The sequence below is a fragment of the Rhinolophus sinicus genome, chromosome 16 (assembly GCF_057876585.1).
Source record: "Rhinolophus sinicus isolate RSI-liver-muscle chromosome 16, RSI-T2T, whole genome shotgun sequence".
Lineage (NCBI taxonomy): Eukaryota > Metazoa > Chordata > Mammalia > Chiroptera > Rhinolophidae > Rhinolophus > Rhinolophus sinicus.
The window spans coordinates 17,820,043-17,836,481 of NC_142516.1; the positions used below are offsets into that span (position 1 = coordinate 17,820,043).

General features: G+C 51.6%; 2 protein-coding genes across 7 annotated transcripts in view; one reads left to right on the forward strand and one right to left on the reverse strand.

The window, feature by feature from the left end:
- AKNA (AT-hook transcription factor) overlaps nucleotides 1-10,432 on the forward strand; it is a 52,149-nt gene extending 41,717 nt beyond the window's left edge. For all 6 annotated transcript variants that reach the window (XM_019719580.3, XM_074330902.2, XM_019719578.3 and 3 more), the window contains 7 exons: nucleotides 715-891; nucleotides 1,523-1,629; nucleotides 2,308-2,454; nucleotides 3,215-3,310; nucleotides 4,860-4,976; nucleotides 5,237-5,429; nucleotides 9,257-10,432. In XM_019719580.3, the coding sequence (XP_019575139.3) occupies nucleotides 715-891; nucleotides 1,523-1,629; nucleotides 2,308-2,454; nucleotides 3,215-3,310; nucleotides 4,860-4,976; nucleotides 5,237-5,429; nucleotides 9,257-9,521 (1,102 nt within the window). In that variant the 3' untranslated portion in view covers nucleotides 9,522-10,432. The remainder of the gene's footprint in view (nucleotides 1-714; nucleotides 892-1,522; nucleotides 1,630-2,307; nucleotides 2,455-3,214; nucleotides 3,311-4,859; nucleotides 4,977-5,236; nucleotides 5,430-9,256) is intronic.
- Nucleotides 10,433-12,207: 1,775 nt separating this feature from the next.
- Nucleotides 12,208-15,657, reverse strand: LOC109439945 (alpha-1-acid glycoprotein-like). Its single transcript, XM_074330904.2, has 6 exons — nucleotides 15,495-15,657; nucleotides 14,953-15,095; nucleotides 14,653-14,723; nucleotides 13,744-13,851; nucleotides 13,491-13,594; nucleotides 12,208-12,411 (listed from the first exon to the last, which is right to left on the reverse strand). The coding sequence occupies exons 1-6, from the start codon at nucleotides 15,603-15,605 to the stop codon at nucleotides 12,328-12,330; spliced, it is 621 nt and encodes a 206-aa protein (XP_074187005.2). The 5' UTR covers nucleotides 15,606-15,657; the 3' UTR covers nucleotides 12,208-12,327.
- Between the last annotated feature and the right edge of the window lie 782 nt (nucleotides 15,658-16,439).

The window sequence follows — 16,439 nt, forward strand, 5'->3', positions numbered from 1 at the left end:
TGGTGACAGGAAACCCCAGGTTGTCTCCTTGTCCTCTGTCCATGCACAGCCTTTTACTCTGCTCCCTCGTGGAGCCTGGAGCCCTGGTCAGCAACATCCCCTGAGCCTCTGTGAGGTCTAAGAGTCTCCGGGTTTGTGAGGTGGGGAGGCCTGCTCCTTGCCTGCTGATGGCTGACTATCTGGTTGGAGAGGCATCTTCTGCCAGGATCAGAGAGATGGGCTTGAACAATGTAGGAAGTGTTTGGAGGAACTCAGGAGGGAAGGGCTGAGTCAGGGCAGAAATACCCCAGGCCTGTGTAGTTAGGATTTCTATGGACAGAAGTAGAGGAAGGGAGGGCAGCCCAGGGTCCCAGGCAGGTCAGACTTCAGATTTTAAAGGGGGAACTTTATCCAATTTATTCTGCACCCTTGTCTCTATCTTGAGCATTGGTCACTGGTGGTTCAGAACAGCCACTCAGAGGCCCTGCATGTTAGGTTGGGTGAATCTCACAGAAAATTCTGCTTTGTTCATCTGATGTTCAGGGACGTGAATTCAGAGAGGTTCAAGATGCATAGCAAGAAAAGCGGACACGCAGGGACGTTCTAGAATCAAGAGCTGAGTTGGACCTTGTGCCTGCTAGAAAGGGACAAAGGCTGCTGCTACATCGGGCAGCACTCTGGGGGGGACGGAGGGGCTGTAGCTCCATTCTTTGTTTTGGCTCTACCCCACCCCAGCCAGGCCATCCGCGAGCTGCAAGAGGAGGTGTCCCGGCTCCGTCTGCGGCTGGAGGACAGCTTGCAGCAGCCACCCCAGGCCAGCCCGACACGGCCTGCGTCTGCCTTCAACCGCCCTGCCCGGGCCCGGGACCGGCCAGCAGATTCCCCAGCCACCTGGGGCTCTCACTATGGCAGGTGGGTGACCCCAAAGCTCCCACCCTGTGCCCTGGTGGCAGCCACAGAAGGTAGATGTGGCCAGCCGCTGTCTCTCCATGTGGACATAGACACAGTCACAGCCCTCTCTCACTTATTCACTCAATCATTCATTCACTCTTATATTTCTTTACTGTAATATTTGATGCATAAAAAATATGATAAACATATGTGTTAATAATGAAGTATGATACAGTGAATATCCCTGAACTCCCCACCCAACTGAACAACTAGAATATTTTCAGGACTCTCACCCACTCACTCAGCAGACATTCATTCATGGTGATAGCTTATAAAATCAGCTAACTTTGTGTGGTTCTCTGGGAGGGCACTAGGTTAAGTGTTTTATGGACATTGTCTCATTAATCCTTCCAACAACCCTCTGAGGTAATTGCTCTTATTATCCCCATTTGACAGATGAGGAAACTGAGGGTTAGAGAGGCTCAGAGCCATTTTCTGTGATTCTGACTCCAGGGTCTTTGGATTGGACTTCCATGCCCTCCTCCTCCCATTAGGTTATAAGCATTTCTCTGGGTTGGCCTTCTCGCTGATCATATTTAGAGGCTGCATAACCTTCTCCAATGACATCAGCTCTCTCTCTCTCTTTTGCTAGTAAATCCACAGAGAGGTTGTCCAGTGAGCCAGAGCAAGCTGTCCCCGTGGGGAGGCGGCGAGCCAGGTCCTCCTCCGTGCCTCGGGAGCTGCCCCGACTCTCCTTGAGTAAGTGACCACCTGCTAGGACTGTTTCCGGAGACCTCAGTCTGGGTGGTCAGGGACCACAGCAACAGCCTTAGAGGAAACTTGGAGAAGGTTGTGTGTCTGCTTTAGTGAGTTGTGGTGCTCTGTAACACAGGGCACCTGTAATACCTACTGCATCTGTAAAGGCCTTGTATATATCATCTCACTTAACTGTTACTGCGTGATAGGTCATATTATCCCTGCCTGCAGATGAGGACACACAAGCCCGAAAGCGTAGGGGACTTGCCTAAAGGGACATGGCTCTGGAATCAGTGGCCGGGTTCAGCCCTAGCTCACGCCTTCCTGGCTGTGTAACCTTGGCTGGGTTGTTTACCTGTCCTGGGTAGTGAAGGGCAGCTAACAGTGCAGGAATAATAGCATCTGCCTCCTGGGATTGCTGCGGGGATGCTGCAGGACACGGTGCGTGCAAAGTGTCTAGACCAGCGCTGAGCACAAGGGCCAGGGTCCGGATGTATCCAGTGTTATTACTAAGGAGTAGATCTGCGATTAGGTACGCCCACTCCCTGAGCTCTTTAACCCGTGCAGTAAAGGGACAGCTAACAGTGCAGGAATAATAGTATCTGCCTTGGATTGCTGTGGGGGTGCTGTGACCCCACCCCCGCCGCCGCCTGCCCCTTCTCATGCCCCTCTCCATCCCAGGTTCCGATTCTGAGCCAACCTCCCCCCAGCTCTTCTCTGAGAAGGGCAGGACTACGAAGGACAGCCCACGAGCAGCTCAGGACAGAATGAGAGGAATGGGCAGTACCAGACGGCCAGACAGGGTCACCTTCCGGGGCCAGTACACAGGTGGGCCGGAAGGAAGGGCTGGGGTGGGCAGTCCCTAGGGGGTTTCCTCTGTCATGATAAGCCTTTTCTAGTCAGTCATTCAAATGCTATCATTTTCTGTGAGTTCTGTGATACAAAACAACATCAGGGAGCGTTGCCTCTGTGAATGTCGGTGCATTTGTTCATTCATTCATTCAGCAAACAATTTCTGATGCCTCTCCTTCTCCAGGGCCCATGCTTGGTTCTGGGGAAGCCCATTCAGCTAGTCAGTCATAAAGAAGTTTATGAAGTGCCTGCTGTTTGCAGGACCGGTGCAGCCCCTCAAAACTCGGCGAAAACGCCACTGACCCTATGCACCCTAAGCCATTCGCATCCCAACCAGCAAGTCAGGTCTGGGGGTGTGGCAGTGCTCTTTGTCATTGCTTATCATGTCTTCCTGGCCTGCTTCAAATCCTAAGTGAGCTTGGGTTTGCTTCTGTGTGTTGAGAACTAGGCAGCTGGTACCTAAGTAGGATCTGAGATGAAACAGGAGTCTGAGAGAGCTTACAATAAACAGACAGAGCAATGTGTCTTTATGTACAAGTGTCTATGTACATACACACAAATCGATACATATTTATGCAGATGTATCACGTACACGTGTGTGCATGCATGCACAATAGAAAAGAGAGAGACTACTGAAACGATTTGGAGGAAGAGGAGAGGGGTCATTATATTAAGTCCTCCTCAACTCTGCAGCCAAGCAGAGAGCTGACACTGACTGTTCTGTGTTCGTCCCCAGGCCAGGAGTACCATCTTCTCACCCCCAAGTTTGTCCCAAGAGGCAGTGGCACAGTCTCCTGTCCCCATTGCCAGCCTGTTAGGACCCAGGATGCAGGTAAGGGATGGAAGCAGCCATGTCAGCGAGGCTGCAACTTCTTTCCACAGAGGGTCCAGTCAGGCCAGATGTGGGCCTGCCCTGAGCTCAGGGGTGGGTCAAAAGTATGCATCAGTGGAATGGGATTTTCCCGGGCCTCTCAGGCCTCCCAGGGTGTCCTGCCCTCACCCCTGTTGCTCCAGTTGCTGCTGCCTAAAGCCACCTCCTTGACCTTGACATGGAGAAACCACGGACATGATTTAAGAAGTTCCTGAAAAGTCCTAATAGGAGGGTGCTGGGCAGCAGGAGGGGCCGGCAGCGGTGATTATATCTTATCTCCACTCCACCCTCCCTCTACTCCTTGTGCTTTCCCCGAAACCCAACAGGGAAGAGTAGTGGGGAGAGCAGTGACCAGAGAATGTGGACACCGCGTTCTAGTCTCAGGTCTACCACTGACTTGCTGTGTGACCGTAGGCAAGTTCTTTCACTTCTCTGAGCTTCAGTTTTCACATCCATAAGGAAAGGGTTGGAGATGGTTTCTGAAACCCTTTCAAGCAGTGATGATGATAATGATGCCATCATTTATTAAGCCCCTACTGTATACAGGGCATCATGCTAAGGATATACAATCTTTGCAACTCTATAAAGTAGGTTTGCTCATTTTATTATTATGCCCACTTCATGAGTGAGGAAACTAAGGCTCAGAGATATTAAGTAACTTGCTCAAGGGCATGTAGCTTATAAGTAGAGCCAGGAAGTGACTCCAGAGCCCTGGCACTTCACTATGTCCCTCTGACTTTACTAGAGTACCAATAGTCCTCCCCATTCATTCATTCATTCATTCATTCACCACCTTTCCATACTGGGCCCTGAGACCTGTCCCCAAGGAACTCTCAGCTAAGTAGACAATGACAAAACAAAGTGGTCAGAGCTGGGATGGGGGAGCATAAGGCGGGCTAGGAGGCATATAACTCAGCCTGGTGAGTGGTAGGGTTTCCCAGAGGAAGTGATGGTTGAGCTGAGACCTAATGGAGAAGTAGACTGACCCTGGAAGTGACCCAGGTGGCATCGAGCATTTACATGGGAAGAGAACAAGGGTGGCCACTCTCCTCCTGCTAACTGAGCAAGTTCAGGCCTCCACTGAGCCCTCTGGTGCCCGGGGCCATTGTGGGCCACTCCCACATGGAGAATGGACCATAGGCACAGGGCTGCAGTCAGGAGAGTTGTGCTTGGAATCAGGCAGAGGACGGCAGCTTCCCAGCTCTGAGACCTTGGTAAAATCTTCAACCTCTTGGGGCCTCAGTTTTCCCATCTGTAAAATGGGGGCGTGATAATGGTAGTTAGATTTGACAAAATAATGCATGAAGGCCCTGAGCAGAGGGCCCGGCTCATTAAATGTGGACTCACTCTCATGGTTGCCATCGATATTGTTGTCACCCAGATGGAGGCAGCTTGTTTCCTCTGCATGTTTCCTGAGGAAAGCTCAGTGCTGCAAGAGGCCTCCTTGGGAGGCTCCAGCCCTGATGATTCAGACATAATCCTCTCCTGATGTCTCTTCCTCTTTCTCCAGGTGGTGCTGTCACCAGGGACCCACTGGGACCATCTCCCACTGATGCCCTGCGATGCCCCCTGTGTGGTCAAGTTGGGTCCCCCGCAGAGGCGGAAGGCCCAGACTCAGCCACCTCTGGTGAACAGATGCTCACTCTCTTCCCTTAGCTCTTCTTGCTGGGGGTTGGGGGCCCGGACAGGGTTAGCAGGGTAGCTGTTCTCCCAAGTGTGGGATGGAGCTCACAGGACAGAGGGTTTGCTTCCCAAATCTAGGCATTCCTAGCATAGCTACCCCAGTGTCCAGCTCTAACAGAGCAGGGCCTGGGCAGACCCTCTGTTCTCTGCTAGATCTTCCCAAGTGGTCACACTGTGTCCCTCTGGTGTCCTTTTCCCTGGCAGGGGCAGAAAAGGACACCACAAGGAGAAACGCACCTTCCGCTTCCAGCCCCAAGCAGAGGAGCAAGCGAGTGGGGTCACCACCCCGGCCGCCTCCTGGACTGTGGTATCTGGCTGCTGTGCCTTCAGTACCAGCCTCTCCTGCTTTTGCCTACGTTTCCTCAGTGCCCGTCATGCCTTACCCATCAGCCACTGTGTAAGAACCTTCCGTCCCCACCCTCCTAGCCTCTGTCTAAATTGCTTAATAGTTAGCATTCGGACCTGTGTCAGGCATCTGAGAACCTGGGTGCTGTCTATTCCCTTGTTTTCTCCCTCGTGTACAACTTGCAGAAGAAGTTAGACACATGGAATCACTCAACAAACCCTGAATGCTCCCTGGGTACCATCTAGAATGCTCAGCCCTGGGGACCCAGGAGTGAAGGAGCCTGGCAGAGGGCCCTGCCCTCTGTGAGCTTATAGCCTCGTGGGGGTCTTGAACCCTAACCATCTCCCATTTCCTTGTGGGTCTTCTCAGCAAGCAAGTAATGCGCACTCACTTTTTAAAAAACACTCGATTTTCCAAACAGTTTTAGATTTATAGAGAAATCGAGCAGATAGTACAGAGTTCCCATGTAACTCCCCCCAATACACGTACATATGGTTGCCCCATTCAGTTAACATCTTACATGAATATGGTACATTTGCACAATTAGTGAACCAATGTTAATACATTATTATTAACTAAGGTCCATAGTTTATTCAGGCTTCTTTAGCTTCGATCTAAAGTCCTTTTTCTGTTTCAGGAGACCACATACATTTAGCTGTCGTGTCCCCTTAGGCTCCTCTTGGCTGTGACAGTTTCTCAGACTTCCCTTGTTTCTGATGGCCTTGACAGTTTTGAGGAGGACTGGTCAGGCATATAGTAGGATAGGCACTTACTTTTTATGTGGATTTGGGTGTAACATCAGTCAAGACAGAAAAGATATAGCAGTCGAGGAAGAAGTGGTTCTGGTTTTAGAGTCAGAGCTGCACTGTAATAGAATCCTGTCTGCTGCTTACTAGCACTGTGGCCTTTGTCAAGCTACTTCCTCCTGGAGCCTCAATTTCCCTATCTGTTAAATGGGATAATAGTCTCAGTCATGTCCAGTTGTGTGAGGATTAAGTGAGGCGTGTGGCAAGAAGCACATGAGATGCTGGTGGACTTGGTAGTGCTGGAACATGCTCATTGCTGAGTAAATAGCAGCCTCGTCATCACAGCAAGTGTAATATTGTCATTTGTGAGAAGAAAAGTGAGTAAAAGTGGCTTCAGCATGACTGGATTATGTGGGGGGGAAAGTCTGGCCCCTGGAATTAGGAGGTTTGTCTTGTCCTGACCATTACCACCTAGTTCCATGCCTCAGTTTCCCTCAGTATAAAATGAGTCGGTTGGGGCACTTCTTCAATGGCGTGTTGTCAGAGGCCTGTGTCTGTGGGCACTGAGGGGCCAGAGTCCATGTGAGGGCTGGCATTTGGTGGGAACAGAAGCTCGAGGCACCAACCAGCCCCAGTCCCCTCTGAGGACTCTGGCCTACAGTCTGGCCTCTTGCCGCCCTCTCAGCTGAGTCTGGGCAAGTCGTTAAGGAATCTTCCCCCGCCGCAACTATGAGAGGCCATACTCATGTTCAGGCCTCTGGCCTATGCTCCGACTTATTGGGCGGGAAAGGTTTTGCCTGGAATTCGGTGACCCAGGATAAATTCTTGAGTGCCTATGGTAACCATGGGGTCTCTTTATTTCTGAAGCCGTTCTGTATCCTTCTAGGCTCAGACCTGTGGACAGAACTCATCAGGTTGCTGTCCTCAGGCTAGGATGGGCCATGGGGGAGGAGAAGGGCCCTGGGCTTTAGTGCCAGACAGACATGGCCAGCAGTAGCTATATAGTCTTGGGCAGGTCACTTTGTTCTTCTGTGCCTCCGTGTTTTCCTCTGTGAAATGGGTTGTGCTAGGGATTAAATGAACTAATGTATGGAAAGCCCATAGTACATCGAGGGTGGCCAGTAACTAACTGTAGTGCTTCTAATGCTGCTAGAACTTGGCCTGATGCCGTCAAGTTTCTCCAGCTGCAGGTCTGAGCATGCTTCGTGCCTGAGGCCTGTGTGACCTTTAGAAAACTGAATTGGCCTGTGCTGCCACCTGGTGGTCTGTCCACTTATAGCCACTGCACCAAAGGCTTTCTAGCCAGGAGGGTTGGTGGGATGGTTTTTGTTTTTGTAGCTTCTGTCCTAGGGGAAGTTTTGGGTAACTCTCAGGCCAAGCTGGTCATCAGATTATCAGAAGGTAGGGGTGGGTGGGAATCCTGTGATTACAACAGATAGTCCCTGAAGAGGGGAATTGGATTCAAGAAGCCCGTTTATTTGTTCATTTGGTTCGGGTGATACCTATCAGCGTCTGCTGGGTGCTAATTAGCTCTGCTGTAAATCCAGCACTGCCCCTTCCAGCTCTCTGACCCTGGGCCTCCGTAGTGATATTTGCAAAGCACTTACCCTGGCCAGGCAGCTTACGGAGCTTTTTACCTGAATTTTCCTATTGGATCTACCCTGGGAGGTAGCTGAAGATGGCTGTTTTAGATGAGGAAACGCAGCCCTTAAAAGGTGGAGTAACCTGGCCAGGGTCCTGCGGCTGGCTAAGCAGAGTGACCAGGATTTTGTCATTCTTCTGCCTCCCCTCGCTTCTTTGAGCTTCACTTTGCTCATCTGTGAAATGAGGGTGTAGTACTGACCGAATAAACGGGATAGGGCTGGTAAAGCACCTATCTCAGAACCTGGCACATGGGTTCCAAGGATGAAGATTGTAGCCCCAGGCTGAACACTTGTGTTTAACTGTCTTGAGGAACAGCGAGACGGTCTTCAAAGTGCCTGCACCATTTCACATTCCCACCCGCAGTGTATGCAGGCTCCAATCTCTCCACGTCCCCGCCAACACTCACAATCTGTCCTTTTTACCTTAGCCATCCCCATAGGTGTGAGGTGTGCGAGTGGCATCTCCTGTAGTTTTGATTTGCATCTCCCTGATGGCTCCTGATGGTGAGCCTCATTGCAGGTGCTTGTGTGGACATTTGTACATCTTCTCTGGAGGGACATCTACCTGTTCCAATCCTAGCAAAGCCCTTGTTTTCACACTGTACAATAATGCAAATTAGAAAGTGAAGGGTCAGGAATAAGATCAGAGTTTACAGTGTGTTCAGCAAGATGTCACTGAATGAGTCAGGCCAAGCCCTCCTCAACTCATTCCTGCTTTCTTTCGGTGAAATGCTTCTTTAACCCCCTCTCTCCCAACACATTTTATTCCACAATACAGGGTCCATACACTTCTCTTGCCCAAGGCTGGTTTCCTTGAACCCTAAACTTAGTAGCCTTGGAAGAAGGCAGTGGTCACTTCTTGGAGAAATCATGCTTCCTCGTATGACTTGTCAACCCATTTCCGCCAGCACTTTAAAACAACACTGCACGATCCCATAGGACCAGGCAGGGAGGGACACCTTTCCACCTGCTGCACTAGACGAGTAAAACCAGATCCTCCGAATCCTGCAGAATCCTAATTATTATGACCCCATTTCTCTAGTGCTCCCCTATATTACCTCTCCGAAGAAGGAAGTTTGCTACAGAGTTTGGGGTGATCCTAGTCTCCTCTAGATCTGGAGCTCAGATTATATGCTCCAAGGAGACAGCAGGATCTGTGTTGTTCATTCACCATTGTAACCCCAGGGCCTGGCACTGGCTGGCACACAGCGTATGGTTAATATTTGTGAACTGAATGGGAAGATTGAACTAACCATGGTTAAGCACCTGTTCTGGGTCAGGCACTCCCACTTATCTTCCTTCATCCTTCTAACACATCTCTCAAAGTGGGTGTTTATTGTTCCCAGGTTAGAGGTGAAGAAACTGAGACCCAGAGAGTAGGGGCCAGTGGCCTAGCTGGGGCTCAAAGTGGGGTTGACTCCAAACCTGGCATTCCTTGGCTCCACCCAGCCCTGTCCGTGGTTCACGATGTACTTACTTCTCTCCTCAGGTTCTATGCGTCTCCGAGAGGACCTACCTCAGCCCCTTCAGCCCAACCCGTTGCTGAATGGCCCCCCACAGCCTCCTCCCGGCCAGCCAGAGGACACCGGCATTCCATCCAGCTTGACCCAGAGGACCTGGAGGAGCTCAACAAGGCCCTGAGCCGAGCCGTCCAGGCAGCAGAGAGTGTCCGCTCCACCACCAAGCACATGAGCCGCTCACTGTTGGCCAACCGGCGCCAGGCCCATGGCCTGAGGGGCTCTTGCCTCTTCTGATGGCATTTGCGGCTCAGAGACAGATGGCAGGCCAGGTTGCCAGGCATTCCCCAAGCCAGAGGTCTGCTGAAGCGATTCCTGAAGGCCCCGTAGATCCCTCACAAGGAACTCTCTCTCCAGTACAGGCCCTGTCTGCTCAGTCTCAGTGTTTTCAAAATGGAAGGGTTCTGGTTTTCAAGAGAAGTAACTTCCCAGGGGACCAGCCCCTGAAGGAGGTTCTGGGACTGAGGCCACCTTCTGTCCAGATACACTCTCTGGGAGTCTCCCAGTCCTGTACTTGTCCACCTCCAGCTAATAATAATGTATTTTATATACGGTGGACAGGTAGTGTTTTACACTGAGGAGTTTTCCTGGGCATGGATCCTCCTTAGGAGTCCAGACAACGGATGGGGCCAGGGTCTCGGGCACAAACTTGTCCATCTGCCTGTGACCCGCCACTTGGGAGTAGCCATCTCTGGAAGGACATGGCTGGAGACCTCTCTTTAGGCTCGTGGTAGGATAGTTTGCAACCACTGGAATATCTAAGGTTGCGAGCCCCAAGATGACACGTGTCCTCCTTTCCATGGGCCTGCTGGGATTGAGATGCCCCATGGAAGACCCAGGAAGCCGTCCACCACAGTCCCTCTCAGTACCTCATCCTAAGACCGTCACTATCTCCTGGAGATCCCTGTGGCATTTGGCTAGTGGCCAGCTACCTGCCAGGCCCATTTGTGGCCCTGAGGCCAGGCTGTCTCCTGCTCCCCCCCCCCCCCCATAGCAGCGTGTACCTCAGCTTTTCTGGAATGTGTGTGCATGAATGATATATGTATATCTGAGGCATTTAAAAATTCTATTTTCGTTATGAAAGCAAATGAAGAAGAATTGATCTTATAAAGAAAAAGCAAAAAAAAAAAAAATCTATTACCAAAGCTGCCCAGGTTTGTGATGACTTCTAGTTTCTAAAGTCAGGTTTGTTGGGTGGGACCTGTTGGGTGCACATACCCAGACTCTGGTGGCATCTGCTCCTCCAACTTTCCTCCTCCACCCAACTCAGAACCATAAACCTCTCGATTGGAGGGGTCAGCACAGCGAGGCAATCTGGCCAAACCCCTTTTATGGAGGCCAGAGGTGTTCCGAGACATACAGCAAATTGGTGTCTGCAAAAGCAGGAGCCTGAACTCCTTCCTATTAGGAGCAAACAGCAACAAAAGCTGCCGTTTATGGCCGGCTCCACACCATGCACTCACCAGCCCTCCTGGTTCCCACTGTGTCCCCATTTCATTGCTGAGGAGCCTGAGGTTCCGGCCCAAATTCAAAATGGTCTGACTCCAAAGTCCATACTCTGTTACTGATTTTCTCTACCTAAATTTCCATGATTCCCCCACCTCACCCCTGACTCCTGCTTGTTCCTGTGGCTTTTTCATCCATCTTCCCCACCTCTCATCTCACTTGCTTCTCCCTGCTCACCAGGGAGAAAAATGGCATTTTAATTTCCATTTCATTTTCCAGCTCATCCTTCTCAGTAGAGTCTCAGTAGAGAAAATGGCATCTTGCTGAAAGTAACACTAAGATGGGTAGATGGCTTGTAAGTGCTAAGCCTCCGGGACTATACCCTTCTGGGTGCCAAGAGGCTGTGCCATAGACATCAAGATGGAAAGGGAGGAGTCCAAGGTGGGGAACAGGACAGTGTCCCCAGCCTCCGTACCCTGGGCTCAGCTGTGGCTCCACTTTTGAGCAAAGGACGCGGAGTCTTGGGTTCCTGGAGCCCGACTCTGGAGGGCGTCAGCATGTGAGCCTTGGGCCTGGGCACCCGGAGCTGTGGTTATGGTCCTGTCTCCTGTCGTGCGAGGTGGCTTAGGCCACTCCCACGGGGAATTTTTCAAACAATTCAGTCCCAAATTTTCTGCCACCTCACATGGCCTGCTTCCCTCACGTGACCGTCAATCATGAAGCCCTCGGGTCTGGAAGGAGGCCGGCCTTGCTTCCTGGACTCCTGGCTTCAGGAGCTCAGTTCTCTCTATTCCACTACGTGGGCCTGCCTCAGATACAGCCGCGTCTTGAGGGCTCCAGACACATTCGCAAGATTGCTGGTTTCTAGCGGCCAAGCTCGCCCATAGGTGTCTTAAGCTCCTTTTGGTGTTGGACGGGCACCCTGAGGGCACTGCATGGAGACACACAGGCCCAGTTCCCCACCTCTTGCCAGGATGCTCACAGCAGCCTCTGCACCAGTCTTCCTGCCCACGGTCGGGCCCCTCCCAATCTCTCCCTCAGATGGCTCTGGTAATGCCTGCACTAAGGTCCTTTATGCCTGGCACCACACACCTGAGTCCTCACTGCCCCTTATCCACCTGAACTCCTACTTAGGGTTCCTCTGCCTCGATGTTTCTCAAACAGGTCTTCTCAGATCCTTCGTTTGCAGCGGGAATAGCGGGTGCTATCAAGCTCCTAATCTTTCTAGACTGGTTCAGATGCCCCTTCCAGGAAGCCTTCCCATACTTCCCCCTGCTAAGGAACCTTCCTCATATGCTGGGCTCAAACACACCTCAGTGCATACCATTGTCCATCCTAGCATGTGTGCTGGGTATTACAGCAGAGGCTCTTTCAACCAGGGGCAGGGGCTCATCCAGTGGTTAGCCAGCGCTCAACTCAGCAGGCTTTAATGTGAATGAATAAATGAGTGTCAAGGGAAAGAGCAAATGATAACCTGCCTGTTCCGAATGAAGAAGCTTTATTGATGCAACTGAGGTACAAAGGTTGGGAGGGGGCTGAGGATAGGTCGCAAAAGTTCCCGAGCTCCTAACCCAATGCTATGTCCTCTGAGGACCCCTCATTTTCCTCCTTCCTTTGGACCTTTGGCATCTTTTTCCTTCTTCATCTCCTCGTGTTCTTTATGCAGCGGCTCACACTGATCCTAGAAGACAATGGGAGAAGAAAGCACAACGATGGGATAAGGGTACGATGAGTTCTGGACTGTGACCCTGGCCCAACCATGGCTCCAACCCAAGCTCTGCCATTTCTGAGCTGGGTGTCCTTGGGCAAGTCATTTCCCTCTCTGAGCATCAGCTTACTCAACTCTAAGGGCTCAAACCCTTAAGAACAAGGGGAATTTACTGGGCACGTATGACCTGCCAAGCCCCTATGTTGCTCTGGATTTCTCACCACTATATTCAGATGATGCACCTAAGGCTCAGAGTGACCATGGGTCCTGTCCGAGGTCCCCAAGCCAGTAGTTGGAGGTGGCAGGCAGCAGCGGACTGACTCCAGTGCCTGTACGTATATTCATAAGCCCTTTCCCGGGGTTCCTGGGAGCCCCAGGGGGGTGGACGATCTGTGCCACTGGTGATCACAGGAGATGATCTCAGGGGCAGACACAGGGAGACATTTTTATCTTAATAATCACATGAAAGTATATCATGTATATCCCCAAAGGGGTAACCAGCTCATCAGCTCTGTGATTTCAGATATGATTGCATCGGAAGACCAAGTAAAGCATTCCACTTAACACAGGTAAAGAAAAGTATTGAGATCAACAGGTAATTCTCAGTTACAGCAAAAACCGGCATGGCAGTCCTGGACTTGCTGCATATTGAGTGACACTGGAAACCACAATACCAGCTCCCTGTCACACGGTGTCAGAGGCCTGGGTGTGACAGGCCGTTGTGACTGATAATTCACCATGTGTGTGTCTTCCCCACATCCCTACCAGCACACCGTGGCTATACTGTTCCCCTCCTGTTGGCTTTCCCAATCGTCCCCACCTACTCCATACGTCCTCCCTGATTTCCCAATGGTGTCCCCCCTGGGCTCTCGTTCACTCCCTCTGCACCTCTGTGAAGCTCAGCTGTCCCTGCACTGAGGCGGGCACGTAAAAGCAGCATCTCCTGTCTCACTGTGCAGCCCTGGCTAGCAGCTTTCCCTCTCTGGGCCTCTGGGGCTGCCCAAGGGGAGAGCACCCTCAGGTGGGCACTGCCCACTCCTCCTCACACTCACCTGGTTCTCATCCACATACACGATTTCCGACTTTTCCATGCCCATGCATATGACTTGTTCATGGAACTGTCTCATTTGCTCCGGAGTCAACACGGGCTTGTCAGCTGCAAGAAGGAGCAGCGGGCTGGTGAGAGTGCCAGCAGGTCCCGATGGGAGGCCAGGGAAGGCTGAGGGTCTGAGGGCCCGGCCCGAGGAGCGAGTGGTCTGGGGAGGAGGCCTGGGAAAGGTGGGAGTTTGGGGGTGGGCTGCCTACCGAATAAGGAGAAGCCCATGTTCTGCTTGTCTTCTGGGGAAAAAGCAAGCATGAAGATGCCTGGGTCCTCGGTTGTTATCAGGTAGGCAAAAAGTTCTGTGCCCATATCTGGAAGAGAAAGCATCTGGGTGAGACCATGGGGACGACCAATGGTTCCCTCCTCCAGGGGTGAGAAAACCTGGAGTGCCCAGGGCCATACACCAATAAGTCAAGGTCTGGGTTCATCTGGGTCACGTGTCCCTAGGTCTTACTGTGCGCTGGTCCATGCGCTGAGCACTTATGTCAGTGGTCTCAGAGGAACCTCATGAACTGTGGCTGTCAGGGCCTTTCTTCCCATTTTACAGATGAGAAAAATGAGATCTGAGAGGAGCCTCAGGGCTCCTAGGTAGTGTCAGTTCAATCATGTTGGCATTTGTGTGTTCCTACTATGTGCCCTCTCTGGTGATGGTGGGGACATGGGGAAGTCACTGCCGGTCCAAGAAACAGTCTGCCACCCTTAGCTCCCAGAGGATAAAGAGTGGTTGAGAGAGAGAAACAGGACTGGAGCCAACCTTGAATCCTAGATCTAATTGCAAGCTGTGTGACCTCAGGGAACCATGTGACTCTCTGTTTCCTCATTTCCTCATCTCATGACTGTAATGTCCTCCTAGGTTGTTTGTAAATATCAAGTGGGTGAATTTATGTAAAGCACTTCAAACAGCGCCTGGCACACAGTAAGAGCTCAGACATGTTGGCAGTTATTGATTACTTCAGTGTGCAGGTACTGGGCCCTCAGAGATATAAGAAACGGGCCTGTCCCATGTTCTTTGTGCCCAAAGTCCTCAGGGTCTTAGCCCATAGTCCCCTCCTTTAGGTGGCCCACCCACCATCTCACCATTCCACACAGCAGCCCTCCCCCTGAGAGCTTACGGTATCTGGACAGGGTCCCATTTTCCTTCTGCATCTTCAGGTGGGAAGAGCTATAGATGCACTGGTGATTACTAAAGCCAGGCAGAAGAGGGAATAAAAACAGTAACAAGGTCAAGGAGAAGTGGACAATCACAGTCATCGTGGGGTAAGAGTCAGGTGGCAACTCGAATCAGCCCCTCCCCATTCCATGTTTGAGAAAGTGAAGCCAGGAAGATGGAGGGGCTTGCTCCAGGCCTCTGGCAGCTGGGAGTAGAAGCCAGAAGCACCGGCTAGGGGAGAACTGGTGTGTCCGGATCTTACATTGTCGCGTACTGTCTGATCAGTACGGTGTCGTCCGTGTGGTTGAAGTCAAGGTAAAAGAAGGCCGATTGGGTAAGGCTAGTCAACAGCTTATACAAGGGGTTGCGGTAAGCCCAGGCGACAAAATACCCCTTGCCAGAGATCTGGGGAGAAACAGGAGTTGGTGACGGAGGCGGGGCTGAATCCTTGAGAGTAGCTTGGAGGACATGGGGCAGATCTCAACCACCATTCGCGAATCAGGAGACTGAGCCCTCCATTGAGGAGTGGGCATGCGGGAGCTCACGCTGAGGGTCAGGCATCACCCCCATGCCCCGGCCACCCCTTCTTGCCCAGTACAACACTGCCTCTGATGAGGAGCCTCACAATGGGGCTTCCGAGTTTGGAGGCAGAAGAATGCCTCTGGAGGTTGGACAGAACTTTACCCCAGGACCCAAGAGAAAAGAGCAGAGTCAGGTGAGGACGTTGTGCATAAGCCAGCAGGGCGAAGCGAAGCCCAGAGAGAGAAACACCTGCCCACAGTGCTCTGGGGCCCAAGCACCCACCTGGTCCAGGGAGGCATTGGTGATAGGCACCGTGAAATTGACACACGACGAGCTCTGGGCATTCAGTAGAGGAAGGAGGCTCAGGACTGCCAAGGCCCAGGGCAGCGCCATGCCAAGACTAGGAGGTACCCAGAGCCAGGTGGCACTGGTAGCTGGTGGGTACAGTGACTTTTATAATGAGGTGTGGGTGGGGCCCTGGAGACCGGCTCTGACACAAGCCAGTAAACGCTTGACAAATGTCATGCACAAAACCTTCCCTCCTTTCCCCGAAGCCAGATGTCAGTAAAGCCTCCAAGCCCAGGCCTAAGTTGGGACCAGACCTTGATACAAGGGTCAGACGTACTGGCTATTCCAAGCTAAGCTGGATAAGGGCTGCAGTGATATTAGTTAATGCTGGTAGATTTCAATAGTGGACTTTCTAAGCAAGCGCTCTGTTTTCATCCAAGTGCTGTCCCACTGAGCACCAAGACTTGACCGGGATCCAGTCATAGATCAAATGCTGAAGGCAACTTAGACAGTTCCCATCTAACGTGAGGTATAGGGGGCGATGGGGTTGGGAAGGGATGTACGGGTGGGGGTCAGGGCAAACATGGAATCAGTTCCAGTTGAGTGTGGTAACAACTGAGAAAGAGCAAAAGTCCAGAATGTCTCCAGCCCATTCCTGGAGGCAGGGACGTTTCCAAAGAAGGGGCCATTAAATCGACTGTCTATTTCCAGCAAATGTATTACTTGAACCATCTCCCCACATCTAAAACAGGAAATTATCTCTGTGTTGTCTTCACTGCTTGCTATTTGAGCAGTGAACGTACCTCTCTTTTCACCGGTGTATCCCCAATCCTGGAACAGTGCACAGCACATAGTAAGCACTGAGGAAATACTGTGGAATGAATAATTCCACTGTCCACTTGCATTTCTACATTTATAAAAATCTTTTTTTCCATTTTA

What these genes read in the sequence shown, in the direction of transcription:
- LOC109439945 (XM_074330904.2), bottom strand. Translation starts at nt 15,605, where the DNA reads ATGGCGCTGCCCTGGGCCTTGGCAGTCCTGAGCCTCCTTCCTCTACTG. An exon ending in CCAATGCCTCCCTGGACCAG is followed by an intron (nt 15,096 to 15,494) that starts GTGGGTGCTTGG and finishes GTTTCTCCCCAG; the next exon opens with ATCTCTGGCAAGGGGTATTT. An exon ending in CATGGGCTTCTCCTTATTCG is followed by an intron (nt 13,595 to 13,743) that starts GTAGGCAGCCCA and finishes TCCTTCTTGCAG; the next exon opens with CTGACAAGCCCGTGTTGACT.